Source organism: Anoplopoma fimbria, chromosome 19 (assembly GCF_027596085.1).
Source record: "Anoplopoma fimbria isolate UVic2021 breed Golden Eagle Sablefish chromosome 19, Afim_UVic_2022, whole genome shotgun sequence".
NCBI lineage: Eukaryota > Metazoa > Chordata > Actinopteri > Perciformes > Anoplopomatidae > Anoplopoma > Anoplopoma fimbria.
The window spans coordinates 26,722,391-26,744,137 of record NC_072467.1 but is presented as its reverse complement, the minus strand read 5'-3'; the positions used below and the strand labels follow the sequence as shown (position 1 = coordinate 26,744,137).

The 21,747-nt window shown below is 41.4% G+C and overlaps 1 protein-coding gene across 1 annotated transcript in view; it reads right to left on the bottom strand.

Moving 5' to 3' along the window:
• The window catches only part of LOC129108674 (metabotropic glutamate receptor 8-like), a 118,892-nt gene that overhangs the window by 34,711 nt on the left and 62,434 nt on the right, over window positions 1-21,747 (bottom strand). Inside the window, exons 3-6 of the mRNA XM_054620556.1 lie at window positions 18,967-19,102; window positions 16,003-16,157; window positions 15,779-15,916; window positions 2,650-2,850 (exon numbers count right to left, since the gene is read on the bottom strand). Coding sequence (XP_054476531.1) covers window positions 2,650-2,850; window positions 15,779-15,916; window positions 16,003-16,157; window positions 18,967-19,102 — 630 coding nt within the window. The remainder of the gene's footprint in view (window positions 1-2,649; window positions 2,851-15,778; window positions 15,917-16,002; window positions 16,158-18,966; window positions 19,103-21,747) is intronic.

Below are 21,747 nucleotides of genomic sequence, written 5' to 3'. Positions count from 1 at the left end.
TATGAATTATTCGCTGACTTTATCTTCTTTTGAGAGCGAGTCGAGGGTGACATTATGTGATCGTGTTGTGTAATTAAATGCTCTCTGGGAAGATTAACGAACACGCTCACCTTGAAAAAGAAAAGAAAATGTCACATTCATCTTCAGTGAAAAAACTGACAACCGTGTCTGGAAGGTGTGTTGTTTTCTTTTCTTTATCACTTTAAATGAGAGAAATTCTCAGTTGTGAAAAGAATGGCGTCCTTGGCGAATAAATGCCATCGTTCAGAAGCCAGAGTGGGAAAATGGGCTCCGTCAAAGCTTTTAAAAACCTGCAGACGGCCTTAATTCAACCAGAGAGGGAAGGTTCATCACATGTTTATACAGAGACACTGGCAGGAGGAAGGAAAGCAAATACATCATGAATTATACTTTTTATTTGAGCTTCCAATAAGTACAACGTATCGTTTCAAAGTTATTCCTCATTTTACATGCATTTTCCTACAAAAGTCCAGTAGCTCGTTTCAGTTTTTGCTTGTTAGTCTCATTCAAAATAAACTTTGGATTTTTATAGGAAACTGTGTTAGGTTTAAGCAAAAAAACGACTAAGATGAAACACCAAAGTATGGTTTACATTTTGTACTACCTTGTAAATCATCATTTTCAGAATTGATTGTAAAAATAAATCTTATTCCTGTTTTGTAAATATAAATACTTAGTTAGTTTTAGTAAAGATGGTGAAATATTTAGTTAGGTTTAGTTAAAGATGGTGAAATACTTAGTTAGGTTTAGTTAAAGATGGTGAAATACTTAGTTAGGTTTAGTAAAAGATCGTCATTTGGGTTAAAATATCAACAGAAGTGCAATTAATGAAGTATGCAAGTCATGTGACAAAAACCCCAACATTGACTTCTTGTTTCAAATGGGGAATAAACAGCGGTCTCTTGTTGGACATCCACCCGGTGGCCAAATCTGTAATTGTGTGGTCTTTATATGTCCTCGTTCATGGTTACGTGGATAACATACAAAACGTTTGGTGGGATATCTAGGAATTACGGGGCATCATTTTTACCTAGGTAATGCTACAAATGTTTGATGGGACCAGCCTGACTCGTAACATGAATGAAGTCTTTTCAAAATAAACTTCTATGTTCACAGGAAACACCATAGTTGGGTTTAAGAAAAGATAGAGTTTGGGTTGAAATAACTGAAGTATGCAAAAATCGGTCTCCTGGATGAAAGATTGCCGTTTGTTGGACCCACAAAAAAAAGCCTTGCTTGTTCATTGAACTACAGCAGGTAATTGACAATTTGTGATTATTAAAGTTGTGTGAAAGCAGACGAATCATCAGACTGCAGCAGCTCCCACTGAGCAGAGAATAATGAATCTAGGAGAAAAAAAGAAAAAAACAGGAGGATATAAAAACCTGCCGACCATATTTGGTGTTTAATAACGAGCGGTAGGATTCCCTGATGAGGGCGTCAGCATTCGCACTTCCTGCTGACGAAAGCCTTCGCATGCCAGGAGGTGAGCCGCGATGATGAGGAAGAAAGATGGCGAAGGAATGAAGGAGATAGATAACAGAAGGAGGGAAGTTCTCCTGACGAAGGTCGGGACAACTAATAATGTTTTCTCACGTCATTTCATGCGTTTGCTCACCTTTTTTTGCCCGTCGTTTTTCAAAAACCTTGTGCTTCAGCGTCAAACTGTTCCATCAGAGAAACTTGCTCCTGGTTGATTAAAACGTCTGCAATCTTGGAATTTCTGACAAATATTTGTCAGAAAGGTGTTGAGACGCGGAGAACTTGTTTGAGGTGTCGACTGTGGAGGCGGTGATAGTTCAAACTCACAGCACACCAAATGGCTCTTTCACAAGTTACACAGACCTGCTATTAGAACTCTACCAACATCTGAATGTGTTTCATTCAACACTCGAAGCTGCCTGGTACAAACACTGAGCTGCTCGGCATGAACTTAGGTGGTTCTTGCTTGTTGTTTGTTTGTGTAAATATACAACATTCTTGATGCATTTTCATCTTTACACCTGACCTATAAGTGGTGAAGTTTTCAGAATGCCTACTTAAAGTTACTGTGAGGAAGATTGTCTGTATCTAAATAGTTATTCTTAATGCTTTTCATCGGTGACACCACACAAAATCAGATGAAATCATGCAGGTCCACCAGAAACTCCTTCAGCTCAGACTCCCGTGGGGCCTCCAACAAAGACCAGTCCACTGTGGACAGACCCTGATCCAGCAGAGACCAGCCCAGGGACTCTGGTGCTCAGAAACACTACCACTTTCGTCCACAGGGACCGCCAAAATCAACACAAAATCTAAGTTCCTTGTAGTAGCCATATTTTTCTCACAAGCCATCAGAGCAGACTGGGCTTTTTCGGGACAAAGTGTTAAATACAGAGGAGGAATAGGTTTTATTCAGACAGTATGAAACTTGAAATAGTAATTATGTTCTTGTAGAAACTTGAAATAAAAGTGTGAACCTGAATGTGATAGAAAAATACATTTGGGAGGAAATTGTACAATAAGAGGTCTGTTTTCATTTAATTTCTAACATTGGAGAAGCCCTCTGGCCCAACGGTCCCAATAAAAGAAATGTTAATGAGTTGAAAAACACGACACATGATGAATGAATAATGATGCAGCTCCTACCGTTGAAGCCGACGGCGCGGATGTGGGCCAGCAGCTCCTTGCCGTCGATGTTGGCCATGCGTGGGCAGAGGCCCGGGTATCCGGCGCAGAGCTCGCGGTGCATGTGGTGCAGAGCGTGGGCCATGGCGTACACGGCGTCCATCACAAACTGGACCTTCCCCTCCTGCTCGTAGGTGGAGTCACGGCCGACCTTCTCCAACCCTGGAACAGAGATGGAGAGGTGTCAGCTGATCGATCGACCAAATGCTCAAACACGATAAAAAACACACAAAGGATTGTCTTGAGATACAATGGCAAGCTCTGGAACGGCTCTTCGTGTTTTGAGCTGTTTCCAACGTCAAGATTAATGTTTTAGTCTCAAATGTAATGAATGAGAAGTGCTTTGAAAGAATGTTTTCATTTGTCAATCCAATGACAGCTCAGTGACTGATGAAGATCATGTGATATGATAGAGAGACACCTGTAACGTCAATACGATACTCATCTAATTGTCTTATAGGTATCTTTAGCGCTGTCCCTTTCCTGTTTGTTTAAGTTCTTAATTTCCTCCAACCAAAACCTCATCTTCACATCATCATCATCATCATCATCATCATCATCATCATCATCATCGTGTGTTATCCTCCACCCTGGGTCTCACTGCCTGGATTCCTCATCAGGACACCTTCAGGTACCTCCATCCATCAATAATCCCCTCTTGACCCTCCATCATCCTTCAACCTAACAAATCATTCCTAGAAACTCATTTGTAGTCTACACATTCGTGGTGTCATCAGTGATGTGCTAAAAAAAAAAGAAATCATGTTTAGTTATTTTGTGAGATATATGAGGCTTTTTTATCTGCTTTTTAAACACAACAAGTACTTTGCTACGCATTTGTACAGATTTTGTTTTTATGTTGAAATGTTGATTTTTTAATTACTGTTTATTTCCCCTCGTTGAATTCAGTGAGCTTCCATATATTATGCTTCTGTAAGATTACTCCTCTTGGGACTCCTCATGACAATATTTGTTGAGATTAAAGTGATTGACAGACTCGTTAATCATCATCGTTGGGCTCTGCTTCTAATGAGGCACAAATATGACACAAAACATCAAACATTAAGAAGGTAAAGGCAGAAAGAAACAGCGAGGCAAGTTAACAAACTTAACTAAATTCTGTCTGAGCTCTTTACTTTTTTTTTTTAATCAAAGGTTTCTGGGTTCGTCCTTGACTCCAGGCAGAAAGTAACTCACAAAAAGATGATGTGAAGGTGAAATCAGACGAGTTTCCTATAACTTAGCCATTAACATAAAAAAATACATTTGGCTCCATCTCATTAGCCGTGATTGAATAACAGAGTGGAGAGGACGTCGTCATCTTTTATTTGAGAACTCTGTAAAGTCCTTCCAAAAATGTTCACTGACTAATTAGCGTTATTAGAGCGGCGGCGCTCTGCGATCACGCCGCCGGCCGGAAAGCAAAGAAGGATGTGGGAGAGGAGGAAACCAACCGCTGGACTGGACCCTCCATCAACAGACTAGACTTCTCTGAATTAATAGGAGCTTAGAAAATGAAATCCAATTTAATTTTAATAGCAGAAGGGCGGCGGGGGATCTGTCCGATGGGAGACATTTGCTCCGGCAGTAAAGACTGATTGCACGTCTGTACGGCGCTAATAAATGAGCCTCGAACGGCGAGCGGAGAGCCGAGGATGTCAACCAGCCGAGCCAGAGAGGAGATGTACGGCCACGATGCGGATGATCGCTGCTCCCTGCAGATGATGAGCCTCTTCAATATTTAAAGAATACACATGTTTGATCCTGGAAATACTAATGGTGCCTGAATGCAGCGTTTTGAATTTACAAGAAGCTCTGTGTCTCCCAGTCCGACTCTGACTCGGAAAGGTTTTCAAGGAATTATGTGGGAGAAGCTGGAGAACAGAGGTGTTCTGCGCATCTTTATTTTAGATCAATCAAATCTGACTTGTTTACAGCATGGATTCATTTAACTAGCATTTCAGTCAAGTACAACTAGTCCTAAGTCAAGACCAACAAGATTTCAGTGAAGACAAACACGTTCCAAGTCGAAACTATAAGTCCTATGTCAAGATCAACATGTACTAAGAACAACAAGATCCAAATCAAGACCAACAAGTCCCAAGTAAAGACTAACAAGATCCAAATCAAGACCAACAAGTCCCAAGTAAAGACTAACAAGATCCAAGTCAAGACCAACAAGTCCCAAGTCAAGTATAACGAGTCCTAAGTAAAGACCAACAAGTCAAGACAGGTAAGTCCTAAGTGAAGTCAAGACTAGTAAGCAAAGAGAAAAGTTCCAAATCAAGACCAACATGTCTTCCAAGATCTAAGTCAGGTCTAACAAGTCCCACGTCAAGACCAACAGGACCTTTGTCAAAACAACGAGTCTTAAGTCAAGACCAAGAAGATCCAAGTCAAGACCAACAAGTCCTAATTCATGTATGACGAGTCCTATGTCAAGACCAACAAGTGGCAAGTCAAGAATAACAAGTCCAAGTCAAGAATAACAAGTCCTGAGTCAATAGCAATTAGTCCTAAGCCAAGACCAACGAGTCGTAAGTCAAGTACAATAACTCCTACGTCAAGACTTATAAGATCCAAGGCAAGAACAATAAGTCACAAGTCAAGGCCAACAAGTCTAGAAAGATAAGTTCTAGGTCAAGTCCTGTTGCGCTAGAGGAAATCATTAGACTCAAAAGAGTTTGTCCTCTCTTTTTCGTGGAAAAGTGGTTTACAGTTATGGAGATTTATGCACTGAAACAAACTGTTGTTGATTGAGTAACATTGAATGCAGGACGAGACGTCTCAGAAACCAGCTACAGCTGCACTAAATACTAGTTATGTAACAGCTTCTCACTCTGAAGTCGTTACTTACTTAAACCTTATGAATTATCCACCAACCTCAGGCGCTTCATTAATGAGGATGCTTTCTGAGGGAAAGCGAGCAGCATGTTTGGCCATGTGGCGACTTGAATGTCGTTGCCAATGATGATGATGATGATGATGATTGAGAAACAATAACACTGAGGTAAGACAGACAGCTTCATCATGGCTGCTGGCATTTCAATTACACATCACTTACAGGGTAAATGCAATTCCTTCGACGTGTTTTCTGTTTTCACGTCTCTCTCTTTCTCTCTCACAGGCATCCGTCTGTTTCAATTAGATTTGTAAATTAGATAAACAGCAAACTAATTACAGAGGTTACCAGCGATGGGATGAGTTCAGGGGTAAACCGGCGTCCCACGCGCCTGAATATATTTACATTAATAGATTTATTTTGCTTTGGGTTCGGTTGTTTATCAGTAACGTTAAGTATGTGTCATATTAATAAAGACGTTTCCTCACAACACTGATTCAGACAAGCTGAGAGCTGCTCATCATGAAATCATCTTGTGTCCATGAAGACTATTTTCTACTTGATAAAAAAACATTGATCTCTGCTGATCTTTACGTTTAGAAAGTGACTTGCATGAAAAGGAACAAACAGCACGTTGCATGGAGAAAATGAAACCATTAAAGAAACGTCATTAAAGACACGTCCATAGTTATTTCATTCCAAACAACATCCTTTCCCTAAACCTCACTAAATTGTTTCCTGTGAAGACGGAAGTTTATTTTATTTTGAAAAGACTAAGACTGTAGGTTTAAGAAGTATGTTGAATACACTTCCTGTAAGTCGCTTTGGATAAAAGCGTCTGCTAAATGACTGTAATGTAATGTAATGTAATGTAGGTGTCCACATGTGACAGATGACTGGTCAAATCTCATGATTGTGACGTCTAGATTTACAGGCTTGTAGGTCAAATCAGTTTGATTTAAAAAACCAGCAGCTCCACATCTGAGACATTCATACTAAAGTTATCACTTAGAAGCAAAAATAAAACCACAGCCACGTTCTCCTTTTTCAAAGTGATGACAAAAACAAACACACTTTGCAAAACGTTCCTTAGTGCTTCCGAAACCCTAAACATCTGCTCGATCTCTGATATGGAAGACGCTTTCCTCCCCCAGAGATCATTGCTGCTTTCACAGAAGAAACAAAGACTCCCGGCTTCTGTCGACATCATTTTTTCATCTGCTGGGTTCTCTAACCAAACAAACTGCAGCACAAAAGTAAGAGGAAAAATAATAAAACATACACAAGAAAGCACAAAGATGCCCTCAAATGCAAATCTGGCTTTTATATCCACTCAAGGGAATCTGCAAAACAGGGAAAGGAACACTGTTATAAAAAGGTGAGAAAACAATGAAGCTCTTAACACAGCAAACATATTGCTCAACGGAGCAGGAGAATAGAATCAAATATGCATGTTCTCCAGTGAAACTGGGTTCCTGGAGTCTCCGGGCAGAAGAACTGAGTAAAAGATACTCTAGATCCTCCACAACTCCATCGCTGCTGCAAAAAGGAATTGAAGGCAATTGAACGAAACTCCACAAAGAAACAACATCCTGATGATTTTTTTGTTATGATTAGAGCCTTTATCACTAAAGTATTTCGGGTGACGCTACAGGAAATCATATATGGATCTTTTACTGTGCCAAAATCATTTCTTTAGGAAGTCCAACAAAGTAAGAACAACACAATTCCCACAAAACCTGAAACAACACCGACCCAGAATGCAGTGTTGTTTGTGTTGTTAATGCTCAGATTGTAACTTTTACATTTTTTTAAGTATTGAAGCACTGTATTGGTATTTTTACTCATGTAAAATATTTGTGTACTTCAACCGCTGCTTGGACTAAAGTCTTCACAAATACACCAGATTGTTTGTTAAACCACTGAGTCGGATTAATGCAATATGTGTCAAAAATCACATCCCTGCTTAGAGTCATAACTCAGTCAAATCTGACCACAAAGACACGGTAGGCATATTGATTCAGCATGACCTACACTTCCTGAGGATATCATTATCAGACTCTTAGATTGCAAATAAGTGTGTCTATATTTGCTAAGAGAAAAAAGATGTTCCTTATGAATCCAGAACTTGCCTTAATCTTCAAGTTTTTAAGTTTTCTTCAGCATCAAAGTATCCAGCGATAGTTGTCTGAGAAAAAAAAGCTAATTTGTCATACTTTTAAGGGTGCAAATTTCCTAAAAATGTTGAGAAAAAATGCCAGAAAAAAAAAGGTTGGGGCTCAAGTTGCAGTCAATATCATCACTCAATGACTCCATTGCAACGTTATACTTCCTGTTTACATCCTTCAAAACATTGAAGTTTCAAAACTTAGAATTCGAGTATCCCCCAAATACAAGTAGGACAAAGAAAAACGGAGAAAAAAATCCCCTAATACTACTTTTTTCATATTGCACGGTCAATATTTGACATTTTTGACTTTAGAAAAAGGCTGAGGACATAAAACTATTGGAACCGAATTAACTGTTTTTCTCCCCCATATATCTGTCTTCAACTCAACTCAAAAACAATCTGATGGGATGTCTGAGTGGCCCAAAGCAAAGGAAATCAAACCAGTTTAATTTCTGAGCACCTTTTTAAGTGTAGTTTATGTCCTGCTTTGGTGATAGAAGCAGTGGCGGTTCTACATGGAATTACACCCCGGGCGAGACCCCTCCGAGTCCGCCCCCCCGCGTTTTTTGTTTTTTTGTTTTTTTTACTAAATAAATGAAAGACAAACTGTGCACAATTGCAAAAAACCTTTTATAGAACTTTAAATAGGGAATCAATGTGCACAATTATGCACAACACAGTATAAGTTACAACATACAAGTGGAAAAAATATCAGATATAGAAAAAAATGTATATGAATGTGCGTTTTTTGCAAGAAAGTCGAGGTGTGACTGACTTGCGCCCACTTATTGTATTATAGTATTGCTCTATAGCCTACAGTGGATCCCCCCGTCCCCCCACTTGTCTGTTCCAAGGTGAACTTTTCCCCCGCCCTCCCTCCCCTTCCCCGTTTTCACACATAGATGTCACCTTCTTAGCAAGCAGGGGCACAAGCAGGAGCGCCTGCAGCCGCAGGGGGGGCGCCAATTCGCCAATTCCCCACAGTGATATGATAGATAATAGAAAACCGCTTCGCAGCCCAGATTATTATTTATTTATTTACTTGGTCGTTCCGCCCCCACGTGGCTTGAAAAAGTGCCGCCACTGGATAGAAGAAAGGTTTGACGGTCGCCAAAAGCAGTTTTGAAGATATTTTGCTCTGAACGTGAACCTGCAGAATCTCCATCCTAAGATGTGAAACAATCATCCCCGAAGGCTGGATATGAGAATAAATAACCTTTCAATGTTTTTGCTTCATCGCGCCAGCCGATCAACCGAGAACGAGACGCCGTCTTTGAGATCTCAAACACCTGGATCAGGTGCTCAAACGACAAACGTGTCTCCATTATGCAAACAAGCCTCTCTATCGCCGGCTGCTGCTGCTGCTGCTCGCACACAAACAAACAGAACACTAATTATAGATCAAAATCAATGCAAGGCTGACGGACGGCTGGAGGCTGCAGGGATCGAGGACAGAGGTTCTTGACCTTCAGACAGGAAGAGAAGCTCCACTGTGAAAAGGTTTTCAGACTGATTTGCATAGAATATCATTATTTTGCAGCTCTAAATACAACAGCAGCTTTAATGTAAACTGAAATCTAAACCGTAATTGATTGCTACAATATTTTGATGTGCAAACTAAGTCATGTTCCCCTTAGAATCTACAAAATGAGCTAATTAATGGTTTTTTTACAAATTCAGGTGTTTTTAGGTGGTTTAGTTTTTTCGAAATGACTGAAGAAGAATTAAGGGATATTAAGCTACCAAACACCTTGATTTAAGGGGTTAATTATAGAGATTTCATGGCATTAATTACTGTAATGTTTACAGTGAAAGTCTTTGTGAGGAGGAGATTATGACATTAACGTGTTAAAGATGGAGGAGAGTGAGGAAAGAAAGACATTGATTTTCTAATGGTGGGGTGTAATTACAGTATTGGATTGCGTTTTAAAAGCGACACTCTATCAGGCAGGAAATGAGAGGCTTACAGACGGCGGCTGTAAACGTGGCGGCGAAAACACGGAAGGCATCAACATTATCCTTGAGCGCGGGGGGGATGGATCGCCGGCCTTTAGACCTCGGGCCACCGTGTCTCATGGATATTTAATTATCCTAATTAATTACAATAAAGGAGCGGGTCTTCCCCTCTGCCGTCTGGAGGGATCGCACTGAGCGTGAGACGGTCCCGAGGCGGCTCTTCTTCTTCTCTGCTGGAGGGTTTGAAGCTGCAGAGTTGAAGTGCTGCCATGAAAATGATGTTTTCATAAATGTTTCATTGACATCCCAATCTTTAAAGGAAATGATACGGCCACAATTCATTCAGGTCCACGTTGCTTAAACAGATAGGTCCTCTTGGTAATAAAGGAATAATGTAACATTTTTGAGTAACACAAAAAGGAGCCATATGCATACTGAGTACTTTTGATACTTCAGGACAGGGGTGACACAACAGAACAATATAGAGTCACGGGCCAAATAAATGTTACGCTGCAAGAAAATCTGTCTTTATAGACCAGAAAACCTCATCTGCCATAGAAACCTTATGTTTGATAAAAGTAGTCACGCAATTTAATTTCAATTAATTCTATAGTATTAAACTCAAACCTCTAGGTCTAAAAAGTGAAGCCAATGTGGAAGTACTTCCATCAGGGGGCAACACCTCTGATTGTATAGAAGTCTATGAAGAAACGGACCATAATTTACTCAATGAACATAAAGCTGTATTGAGGAAGAGTGGTTTGAGTGGTTGGAACACTAGAAAAGCTCTAAACCAGTACAGTCCATTTACCATTAATGATGCAATTAATTTGAAGTATACTCGCCATATTCTAGTTTGTACATTTTGCTTACAATACTATTACTTAAGTAACATTTTGAATTCATAACTTTCTCTTTGTAGTGGAGTACTTTTAGACTGTGGTATTTCTACTTTTTCTTTTAGTAAAGGAATCAGAGTTCTTCTTCCATCAGTGCTGAGCTTACACTGCTCTTCATAGATCACACACACACACACACACACACACACACACACACACACACACACACACACACACACACACACACACACACACACATGGACTCAGCTGTTTGTCTGTTTGTAAGATGACTCTGCTTCAGATTTTGAGGCTCTAACACAATCAGTGGCGGACCGATCAAAGCCGGTTCAGCATGCCTGGACGGAGCAGCTTCTCTCGGAGCGCTGACGCCGTCGTTCTGCTCTTTTTAATTCTATCCGCACTGCTTTATTTTGTACCCAACAACTTCCTTCAAATCCCGTTTTGTGTGTCGGACATGTTTTTAAAGGATTTTGGCCCTCAGTGGCCCCCGTGTTCCTCCAAAAGAAAGTCCTCCTGAATCAGGATTACATGCTGCTGCAGGGTCTCTGCAGTCAGCAACGAGACTCAGCAGGCGACAGCTGGATGTGATCGGAGAGCAAAAAGAATCCAGAACAAACTCAACAGCTTCTGCTTTGAATCGAGGCCTGAATAGTAGAGGAACCCCAGTTTATACACCTCAGGTAGTCTCATTGCATGGGAGTCTCAGAGTTGAGCATCAATTCTTCTGAAATATTCACTCAAAAACACCTTAAATAATTCTGAAGGTCTCATCATTATTCAGTCCGTGAAGATTCTTTTCACTTGCCTCCAAAGTTGCATGTGTCCTATCATTTTGAAGTAATTCACTATTTCTGATGTTTAAATGTTTTTTACTTGAATTTGAAACTACAAATTCAAATATGGGGAATAATATTCTGAAAAAAGGAAACTAAAAAGAAGAGGGATAATTGTGAAATCAAACCATTTTTTAAAGGTGATGTGAGAAAAAGTTTTGGTTTCAACACCATAGATGCTAAAATTATGGATAAAAAAGGAGACTTTTAAATGTACCTGCCTTACAGAAACGACGAACCTGAAGTACAATGTCAATTGGATGAATTTGTGTCTCATCTGGTCTTTTGATTGACTTTGTACCCAATGAAATACAAATATTAAAACAGTTTAAGGAGTTTTTTTAGTTCAAGAAATTAAATTTCTATGATTCCATCCAACTTTTAGATATCTGCACAATTCTCTTAAGTTCTTGTTCGTTTGCTGTTCTTAGATCACTTTGATGCTTGTGAGAAAGACGATACGTCACTATTACTCTAAGGCTTTAAAGGGCTAGTGTGTAGGATTTGGCAGCATCTAGTGGTGATGTTGCAGATTGCAACCAACTGAAACTTCCCTCATGTTCAAAGTGCGTGGGAGAGCTACAGTGGCCGGCACGAAAACATGAATGTTGCTCAACAGCCGAGATTGTTTGTCCGTTCTGGGCTACTGTAGAAACATGGCGGACTCCATAAATAGGACCCGCTCTATGAAGATACTCAATACAACACACTGCACCTTTAAGTAACTTTTAAATCCACCCAGATGAATCCAGAGCTCTCAGTCAGAAGGTTCAAGCTAAGAAAGAACTGCAAGATGATTGCAGTTCATCTCACAGCTCTCCTCTGACTCTCAGAAGTAACCTCTTGTATCTTCTGGGGATGACAAACACTTCTTCATATTCATTGTTACACTCGCCGGGATCAAGTGCATTTTGGATTAATTACCGACAGAAGATGTCAGAGACGCTCCGTGTTGCCGGGTCGAGAGCTTGGGCGCCCAAAAATGATTATCCAGCATGTTAATTGGTATTCAGACCCGGTCTTAAATCCATCTCATGAATATAAATGAAGTCGAGGTTGAGCGTTGGAGTGGCCCGAAGAGACCCGAACAGACCCTGTTAACCCTGAATAACATGTCGAGGGTCTCCCAGCTTTTCATTTACATCATCCCGCAGAAAAATGTAATCCCTCTGATTGTTTTTGGTTGACAACGAAGGTGAATCAAGATGATGACTTATTCATATACTTTCTGTTCTATCGGGCTGTTTTCATCAACGTGGTTCAACTTGATAATCGTCCTGGTGAAATCAGACTTTTAACACATCATCAAACGTCCTTCCACAACGGTGGGCGTTATAATCTGCTGATAAAACAGCCTCAACTCTTCTGGTTTCAGTCTTTCCACCAGATGTTTTTGCACCTGGCGGCAGGGATTTGCAGCCACCAGAACGTCGGTCCAACACCCATTGATTATGTAGACTGTTACCATATTTGGATTGAGAAGGAGTGATGTAGAGATGACGTATACGTCTCTGGTGTCGACCTGTCAATCACTGTGTAGCCCCGCCCTAAAGCATCCCCTGCTTTATGGTCTGTTTGACTCTAAATGGAGCATCATTTACTAAATGAACATCATGCTGTATTGAAGAAGACTTGAAACTAGAGATTGAGACCATAAACTCATGTTTACAATGTTTACTGAGGGAATAAATCAAGAGAGAAGTAGAGTCATTTTCTCATAGACTTCTATACAACCAGAGGAGTCGCCCCCTGATGGACAGTGGAGAGAATGCAGCTTTAAGATACTTCATCATTGGCTTCACTCTTAAGAACAGGAGGTCGGTGACAATGCCTTGCTTTCGGTCGGCGTACCAGTTGGCAGTTCACTTGTCCACGCTTAGGCCTGTTTATTTCTCATACATGCATGCTCAACATAGTTTCCTTGCAGTCATTTTTACGGGCCATCCATCATACCATCAGCGGTTCTGATCAGCTGGTCTCTTCTATCCGATAATAGCACAGCAGCACAGCTACATTGTCAGCCTATCATCTTGCTTTTTAAAAATATGATCGTTTCTCCGCCTTTTTGTACGTTCACGTTGCTGCCACACGAGCCCCTCCACCTCCCCATCACCGGCCGGTCTTCTCATCACCGGCCGGTCTTCTCAGCTTCATCAGCTTCATCATTTTATCAGTCACCAACACAAGTGTCTGGACTCCAGGGGGGGTGGGGATTTATGTTGCTGCTGCTCAAGGCAAACGCCTCTGGATTACAAATATCCCTGTTGGGTCTAAGCACCAAAGAAATCTTTATCTCTGATTGAAATATATTACTAAACTGCTTTACACCATGAGGTAGATTCAATCTCAGGAGATGAAACTGACTTTACAAATGAAAAGTGTAGCTAAATCTCTATGTGATGGAATTAAAGAGATCGAGGTTTGAGGTATAGGGCTGAGCGATTAACTGTTATTATGTCAGAATGATGGTTTGAGTGCAAAGTCTCCACCTATAAAGAGAGTAACGGCGTGTTTGGCCAGCGGAAACTAATTAGCTTTCATCTTCTGGAATAGATGCTCTCTGCATGTCAGAAGGATAAAAAAAATAGAGATGCCTCACTCTGTGACATTTTGTAGGGCTGATTTATTAAACAGACGTAAGAAGAGATGATGCGAAAGATGGTAAAAACTTGAGGAGGGGTGGAATGTTCCTGTAAATACATTAACTGAAGTAAAAATGTCAATACTTCCATTGAATGCTTCTTTCTACTTCTACTTCACTAGAGTTATGACAGCTATGGCAGCTCGTTACCTTCCAGATAAAGATTTAACACAAAAAAGATGAGTATAAAATTAATACAATTAATTAAAGATTAAACCATTCAACGTTTTGGCTTGTGACCTTTATTATCAAAGTAGAGTCTAATTGGGGCTTCTCATCACGTTTCAGATATGTATGAGGTGTTAGCAAGTTTCCAGGGGCTTAAATGATCTTTTAGAGATAAAAGAAAAAGATGGAAAATTATCTAATATTTCACATGAAAAAAACTCCCCTAGGTTGGGAACCACTGGACTATAATAGCTATTTCTTTATATTTAAAACTGGCTCCACCTCAAGAAGCTACAACTGTAACATGCTGCTCTAACATCTAATACTGTTATGATGCAGGAGGTTTACTTATAACAGAGTATTTATACACTGTACTAGCAGCTGGACACGCTGAATCTGCAGCACAGAAAGAAACCGTGTTCACTTCCTGTTTCTGCCCTGAAGAGTCTCTGAGCCTCAGAACAGCTGAGTCAGGAACAAATGGTTTAACCCGATCATGGTTCTCTGGTTCTGAGGCCTTTGACTGCAGGGTGAGAACAGACACATCTGACTTCACTGATGTGATTCTGGTCCACGCTTCAGGGTGAGGATAAGAGAGTGTGTGTGTGTGTGTGTGTGTGTGTGTGTGTGTGTGTGTGTGTGTGTGTGTGTGTGTGTGTGTGTGTGTGTGTGTGTGTGTGTGTGTGTAGGAAGAGAGTAAATACTTAACTTTCTTAGTTGAGTACGTTTTATTTTGTAGCCTGAGATCACAAATCTGCCTCAAAGGGCTTTAAAGGTTAAAGACACTTCCATTGTTGAAGGAGAGAGAGGAGGAGATAGAGAAAGGAGGGAGGAAGTAGAGAAGGAAAGGAGGTGATAGAGGAGGTAGAGAAAGGAAGGAAGAGATGAAGGAGAAAAGAAGAAGGAGATAGAGAAGAAGATGAGGGGGTAAAGAAGAGAAGGAGGAGATAGAGGAAGGTAAAGTGGAAGTAGTGAAGGAAAGGGAGAGGAGGAGAAGGAAAGGAGGAGATGTAGGAAGGAGGGAGGAGGTAGAGGAAGGAAGAAGGGGGTTAAAGAAGAAAATGAGGAGGTAGTAAGGAGGAGGTAGTGAAGAAAAGGAGGAGGTAGTAAGGAGGAGGTAGTGAAGGAAAGGAGGAGGTTGAGAAGGGAATGAGGAGATAAAGGAAGGAAATAGGAAATCAAGACGAAAATTAGGAAAGGAGAAGGAAAGGAGGAGGTAGATAAGGGAATAAGGAGGTAGAGGAAGATAAGGAGGAAGTAATAAGGATGAAGTAGTGAAGGAAAGGAGGAGGTAGAGGAAGGGAGGTGGAGGTAGAAAAAGGGAAGGAGTAGGTAGTGAAGGAAAGGAGGAGGTAGGATGGAAAGGAGGAGATAGAGGAAGGAAGGAGGAGGTAGATAAGGAAAGGAAAATGTAGTAAAGGACAGAAGGAGCCAAAACAGGAATAAAGGAGGTGCAGAAGAAAAGCGAGAAAGAAATAAGGAGATAGAGGACAGAACGAATAGTTGAAGGCAGAGAGAAGGAGGAAGAAGAGAAGTGTTTGTTTCTTTATAACTAAACTCTCTCTGGGATGATGAACTCTGCGCTGACCTTTGACCTCTGCGGCCCCCGGTGTTTCCTACCTGTACACTTCTTGGGGCTGCCGGGTCTCTTGCCGTGCATCCCCAGCTTGCAGACGAAGTTCTCCTCCCAGAACTCAGCGAACCAGACGTTCCTGCGGTTGTTGGACAGCGAGCGGCTCTTGAAGTAACGGTCGAACGCTGCGGACAGAAGACAACAAAGTTCATCATGAAGACGACTGATCTCCGTCCGGGAAGCGTCTCCTCGGCCGTGTTTCCTGCCTCACCGTCCACCGACGCCCTCTTGGGGAGGATGGTGACGGCGCCCTCGGCCACCCGCTCCTGTTGGACCACCGGGGAGATCTTGGAGCCCCAGCTGTCGGAGCCAACCCACAGGAAGTGACCCGTCAAGTTGTTGCGTTTCGCCGCGTCCAGGATTCGCCTGTCGGGGATCAAGGGCGAGACGGTCGAGTCACTTCCTTTTTTTAATACAAACTACATTTAATCTTTATATCACAAGAGTCTACAGCCAAGTTAGAAGATGCAATGAAACACAGCAGTGTTAAATGAATGGTAAGCTATAGAAGGAGGGAGAGGAGGAGAGGAGGAGATAAGGTAGGAAATAGAGAAATAGAAAGGGAGGAGAAGATAGACTAGGAGATGGAAAAAGGAAGGAGGAAGCGAGGGAAGAAAGAGATGGAGAAAGGAAGAAGAAGAGAAGGTAGAGAAGGGAAGACGGAGTGTGAAAGGAAGGAGGAGTTTGAGAAGGTAAAAAATAATCAGAGCAAGGAAGGAGATGGAGAAGATGTTGATGAAGTAGAAAAGGAGGAGGTAGAGAAGGAAGGAGGAGTTAGTATAGGAAAGGAAGGTGAGGAATCGGAAAGTAGGAGGCGGAGGAGCAAAGGGAGAGCAAAAAGGTGGTAAAAAAGAGAAGGATGAGGTAGAGAAGGGGGAAAAGGAGACAGAAGGAAGGAGGTGCCATGGTAAGAGGGAAAGAGAGAGGTAGAGAAGGAATCAGGAGTAAGTAAAGGAAAGAAAGATGACGAGAAGGAAAGTGGGAGGTGGAGGAGAAAAAAGGAGGCAGAGAAGGGAATGAGGAGGTGAAAAAGGGAAGGATGAGGTGGTGAAGGAAAGAAGATGATGGAGAAGTAAAGGGCGTAAGGAAGGAGGAGGCAGAGACGTTAATCAGCTCAGAGTGTTAGCATGCTAACGTTTGCTAATTAGCACGAAACACTAAATAGTTTCTGCGCTTAATGCTGATGAAGGAAGTTAGCTGCTGCGGGTATAACATGGTGATGATGAGTAAACCAAACAGACGGCAATCAAAAGAACAGTTGCTGAGACGTTTAAAGTTAATTTCATCGTCGTGTTTTTATTAAATGATTACATTAAATCATCAGTGTGGTTCTTTACATCTTCACTCATCCAGAGAGAAGACGAGGAGACGGATGATTTCAGATTAACATCAGCTGTTACACTGATATGGTGTGTGTGTGTGTGTGTGTGTGTGTGTGTGTGTGTGTGTGTGTGTGTGTGTGTGTGTGTGTGTGTGTGTGTGTGTGTGAGGCTCACTGTGAAGCTCTCTCAGATAATTGGAAGCTTGTTATCTTAATCTGTTTTTATACTGAAGTGTGAACTGAGTGTGTGTGTTATATTTAGAGACTCATTCCAGATGAATCGGAGGGAAATGGCTGTTAGCAGTTTGTGTTCAACGCAGTGTCCTTCAGAAATGACCAAAAGAGTATTCCTAGTTTTTTTTATTTGCTAGAAAACGTGAAGAAAAATAATAATCTATAAATAAATACATTGGAAATGAATAAATTGGACCAAATGGTAAAAATCCACAGCAATGCCAGTGAATCTGTGAGGTTTCATTTAGGAAAATCTGTGTTTGAGCATAGACTTTATAGAAGACGTGAACGTAGTCAGCATGATGTCATCCATTCGTTTGTTGACTACGGTTTTCAAGCCTCAAGATCGGCATTTTGGTGGTCGCCATCTTGGCTTTTTGCAACCAGATGTGACATTACAGGGTGGAGCTAGGGACAAAAATGTGTTGAGCAAATGTCACGGAAATCCATCAAATAATTGTCGAGACATTAGACGCAAAGCCACAAATGTCAACCTCATGGTGGCGCTAGAGGAAGAGTCAAGAAGGAGATAGAGGAAAGTAGGTGAAGATAGAGAAGGAAAGAAGGAATAAGAGAGCGAAAGAGGAGATGGTGGAAGGATGGGTGATGTCGTGAAGTAAAAGAAGAGGTAGAGACTGGTAGAAGGAGACAAAGGAAGGGAGGATCTAGAGAGGAAAAGAGGGAGGTAGAGAGGGAAGGAGAAGGGAGTGAAGTAAAGGAAGAGGTACAGAGGGAAAGAAGGAGACAGAGGAAGGATGGTATATGGAGGCAGAGAAAGAAAGGAGGTAGAGAAAGGAAGGACACAATAGTGATGGAAAGGATGAGGAAGGGAAGGGGAGAAGGAGACAGAGTAAGGAAGGAGGAGGATAAAGATAAAGGATGTAAGGTGCAGGTAGAGAGAGAGGAGGAGATGGAGAAGGTAGTTAAGGAAAGGATTAGGAAGAGAAGGGAATAAGGAGAGTAGGGAAGATATAGAAAATATCTAAAAGGAGGTGATGGAGAAGGAAAGAGGGAGATGGGGAAGAAGAAGGAGAGAGTGAAGGAAATAAAGATGAGTAAAAGGACAGTAGGAGGTAGAGAAAGAGGAGAAGGAGAATGAAAGGAAGAGATGGAGAGGGAGGGAGGAAGTAGGGGAAGTAAGGAGGAGATAGAAAAAGAAGGTGGAGGTAAACAAAGAGGAGGAGTAGGAAAGGGAGGAGGTAGAGTAAGGAAGAAGGAGATAGAGGGAATAAGGAGGTAGGGAAAGGAACGATCAGGAAAAGAAGGGCATAAGGAGACAGAGGAATGAAGAAGGAGGCAGAGAAAAAAGTAGGAGAAAGAGGAAGGAAGGTGGAACTAGAGAAAGATGTGAAGGAGAAGGAATTGCAGGAGGTAGAGGAAGAAAGGAGGAGATAAAGAGGGAAAGACCAAGTAGAGGAAGGAAGGAGGACATAGAGAAGGAGGAACTGAACCTAAATTCACCCTGTTTTCTATCTGTTTCTGTAAACTACCCAGTGTCTTCATGTTTTTGGGGTGAAAACAAGTAAAAAACTGAATATTATATTTCATTTAGAGGTACAGAATGAATCCCACCAATCCTCACACAATCAAACTTGTGTGTGCGTCCGTGTGTGTTTTTACCGGATGTCGTCCTCGTTGGCGAACATGATGACGGCGCGGGCGTTGGGCGTCTCCACCAGACGAAGGATGATCTTGTCGAACTCGCCGGGTCTCGGCTCCCGAGGAATCTTCAGAGACTGAGCGATGCAAACTCCACCTGGAAGAGAGAAAGACGGAGAGACACTGAGTATCTAAACAGCAAGACTTCAGGATCAGTCTCAAAGTCATATTAGCCGATCACAGAGTCAATACATTTATGTTGGACTTCAACCAATCAGAGCAAGGTGCTGGGAACCATGAGCTCAGGTTGGGCCAGTCAATAAAGTCCAAACTACCGCTCCAATAGTTAGTCTTTTATTTTATTTTGCTGCTATTGGAGTCCCAAAAAATGTTCAAATAAATCAAGTGAACGGTCAGAGTTCGATGCATTAGAGTTTATTCTTTGAGCAAGAAGTAAATTGCAAATTTCCCCGCTGCGGGACTAATAAAGGATTATCTTATCTTATCTTATCTTAAACCCCTCCATCTGGGGCCAATGATCCGCCTTTATTTTGAAAATCCTCTATTGTTGCCCTGGAAATAATGGTGTTATTCACGTTCCTAATGGTGTCTCGGGAAAACCCAAACTTTCATGCTCAGGCGTTTTTTTCCTGACAACAGTATTTGTTGTCAAATGTTGTATTACTTTAATTCTATCCCAGTTATACATTGAGTCAAACAGGTTATATGTTAAATTGCTGAACTCTAAACTCAACCAGTGTCATTGAAACAGTTAACAAAGGCATGTCAAAACCTTTTTTTTTGTCACTCCCTAAAGTCCTGAAATGTCAAGAGGTCTACATCCTGTAACTCCATTAAATTCCTAATTTGTAACACTACCTACGTTTGATTTCGTCAACTATGAACAGTGCATTACTTTTTCGTAGGTAGATGTCAATTTCGGGGATCACCAAACTGATGGAGTCCGGACTATGAACATCTGGCAGCAAAAGCTTCACCACATCTGCTTCTATCTGTAGGTCTGTTAACCAGCACGCTTCGTCTCTGCTCCTGTTTGTCTGTTGACTGTGGTTAATTATTTCCCCATTAAGACTCTTCTGTAATGTTTTAATTATCTTCACTGTTTGTCTTGATCTTATCTTCACGCCGCGGCAGCGATGTGTCACGACAGAGATTATTAAACCTTCAGCTACAGTCTCTGAAACAAAGGTCAGGGGGGGGGGGGGGGTTATTAGTGCTGCCACGCACTAAACACTGTCAAATTATCGCTAATGATGCCGTCACGCAGCATCGACTGTAGAAAGTGTTCACAAAATACTTTGGGTTGAGTTTACTTCATCTCTTCCCAAAGACTTGCTACCTTAAAAGCAGAAAGACGATAAGACAGAAGAGGAGGGCCCTTAAAGGTTCTCTATACAATAATCAGAAGATTAATATAGCGGCATGTTATATTCTCTATGTAAATGTAGAGTGGAGTCATTTTGTGCTCTAAAGTTAGGCATTTTAACATGAAGGTCTATGGGGATTGACTCGCCTTTGGAGCCTAGTTTTTTGAAACCAGTGAAGGGAAGTGACCATATTTGGACTGTGACGTAGAGACGTCGTATACATCTCTAGTAAAGACCTGTCAATCAGTGTGTAGCCCCGCCCTAAAGCATCCCCTGCTTTATGGTCTGTTTGACTCTAAATGGAGCATCATTTACTAAATGAACATCATGCTGTATTGAAGAAGACTTGAAACTAGAGATTGAGACCATAAACTCATGTTTACAATGTTTACTGAGGGAATAAATCAAGAGAGAAGTAGAGTCATTTTCTCATAGACTTCTATACAACCAGAGGAGTCGCCCCCTGGTGGACAGGAGAGAGAATGCAGCTTTAACACACTACGGCATTGGCTTCACTTTACAGACCCAGAGGTTACCGCCTGGTCTCGCCTGGTGCCTCAGCCTTTGCCATGTTGAAAGCCATGTGGAGGCAATAGATATACTGTAATTGCATGTTGAGCACCTTTAATATTAAAGACAACTGTGGAAAATGTTGGTGTAGGAGACAGGGAATAAGAGTATTTACTGAGAACATTATTAAAGTCTTTGTTTTTATGGGTTTTAATATTGTTTAAATTATGTTTATTGTTTACTGTGTACCACAAATTGCCCCTTTAGTGACATAACTGTTGTCTCAGTCTAAGAGCTGAAGATGAGAATGAAGAGGAGTATAAACCTGTGAAACTACATGTGCACCTGTCGCAGTTTAAACCACTGCCGTGACTCCAGATTGCTTTGTGAATCAGTCTAGCCAGCGTCTCTCTTAACAAACGTAACAATCACATCTAGAAAAAAACTGATCTGAGAACAGTCTGTGTTGGTTGACGAGATTTAATCTGGCTCGGTGACGCCATTAGAGAAGACTTAATTGATAATACGTAGAGGTTTAACGGCAGGTTTCATTATCCATCTCTTTGTTTGAGAGGTTCTTCAGTTCCTGAGAGAGCTGTTGAAAGAAGGAGGACGTGGTTTAATCTCACGGCCTTCTTCTTTATCACAGCTTTTATTCATTTCCTTTAATGTAATGACTTCCTGTTCTCGGGTTTCCCTTCAAGGTTCGGTAACAAAAGTTGATGTTTTCTCTCGTCGTCACATCATTAAACTCCTACTGAAGGCTCCGCCGCCACAAACGCACTTGAAGTTTGTGATATCGTTCCTGCAGCGTTGCCCTCCGGGGAAACATAAACGAGAGCGGTGGCGGAGTTTTTGAAGATGAACTTTGTGCTTCTGTCAGGAAGTGAAGAAAAGCACAGGA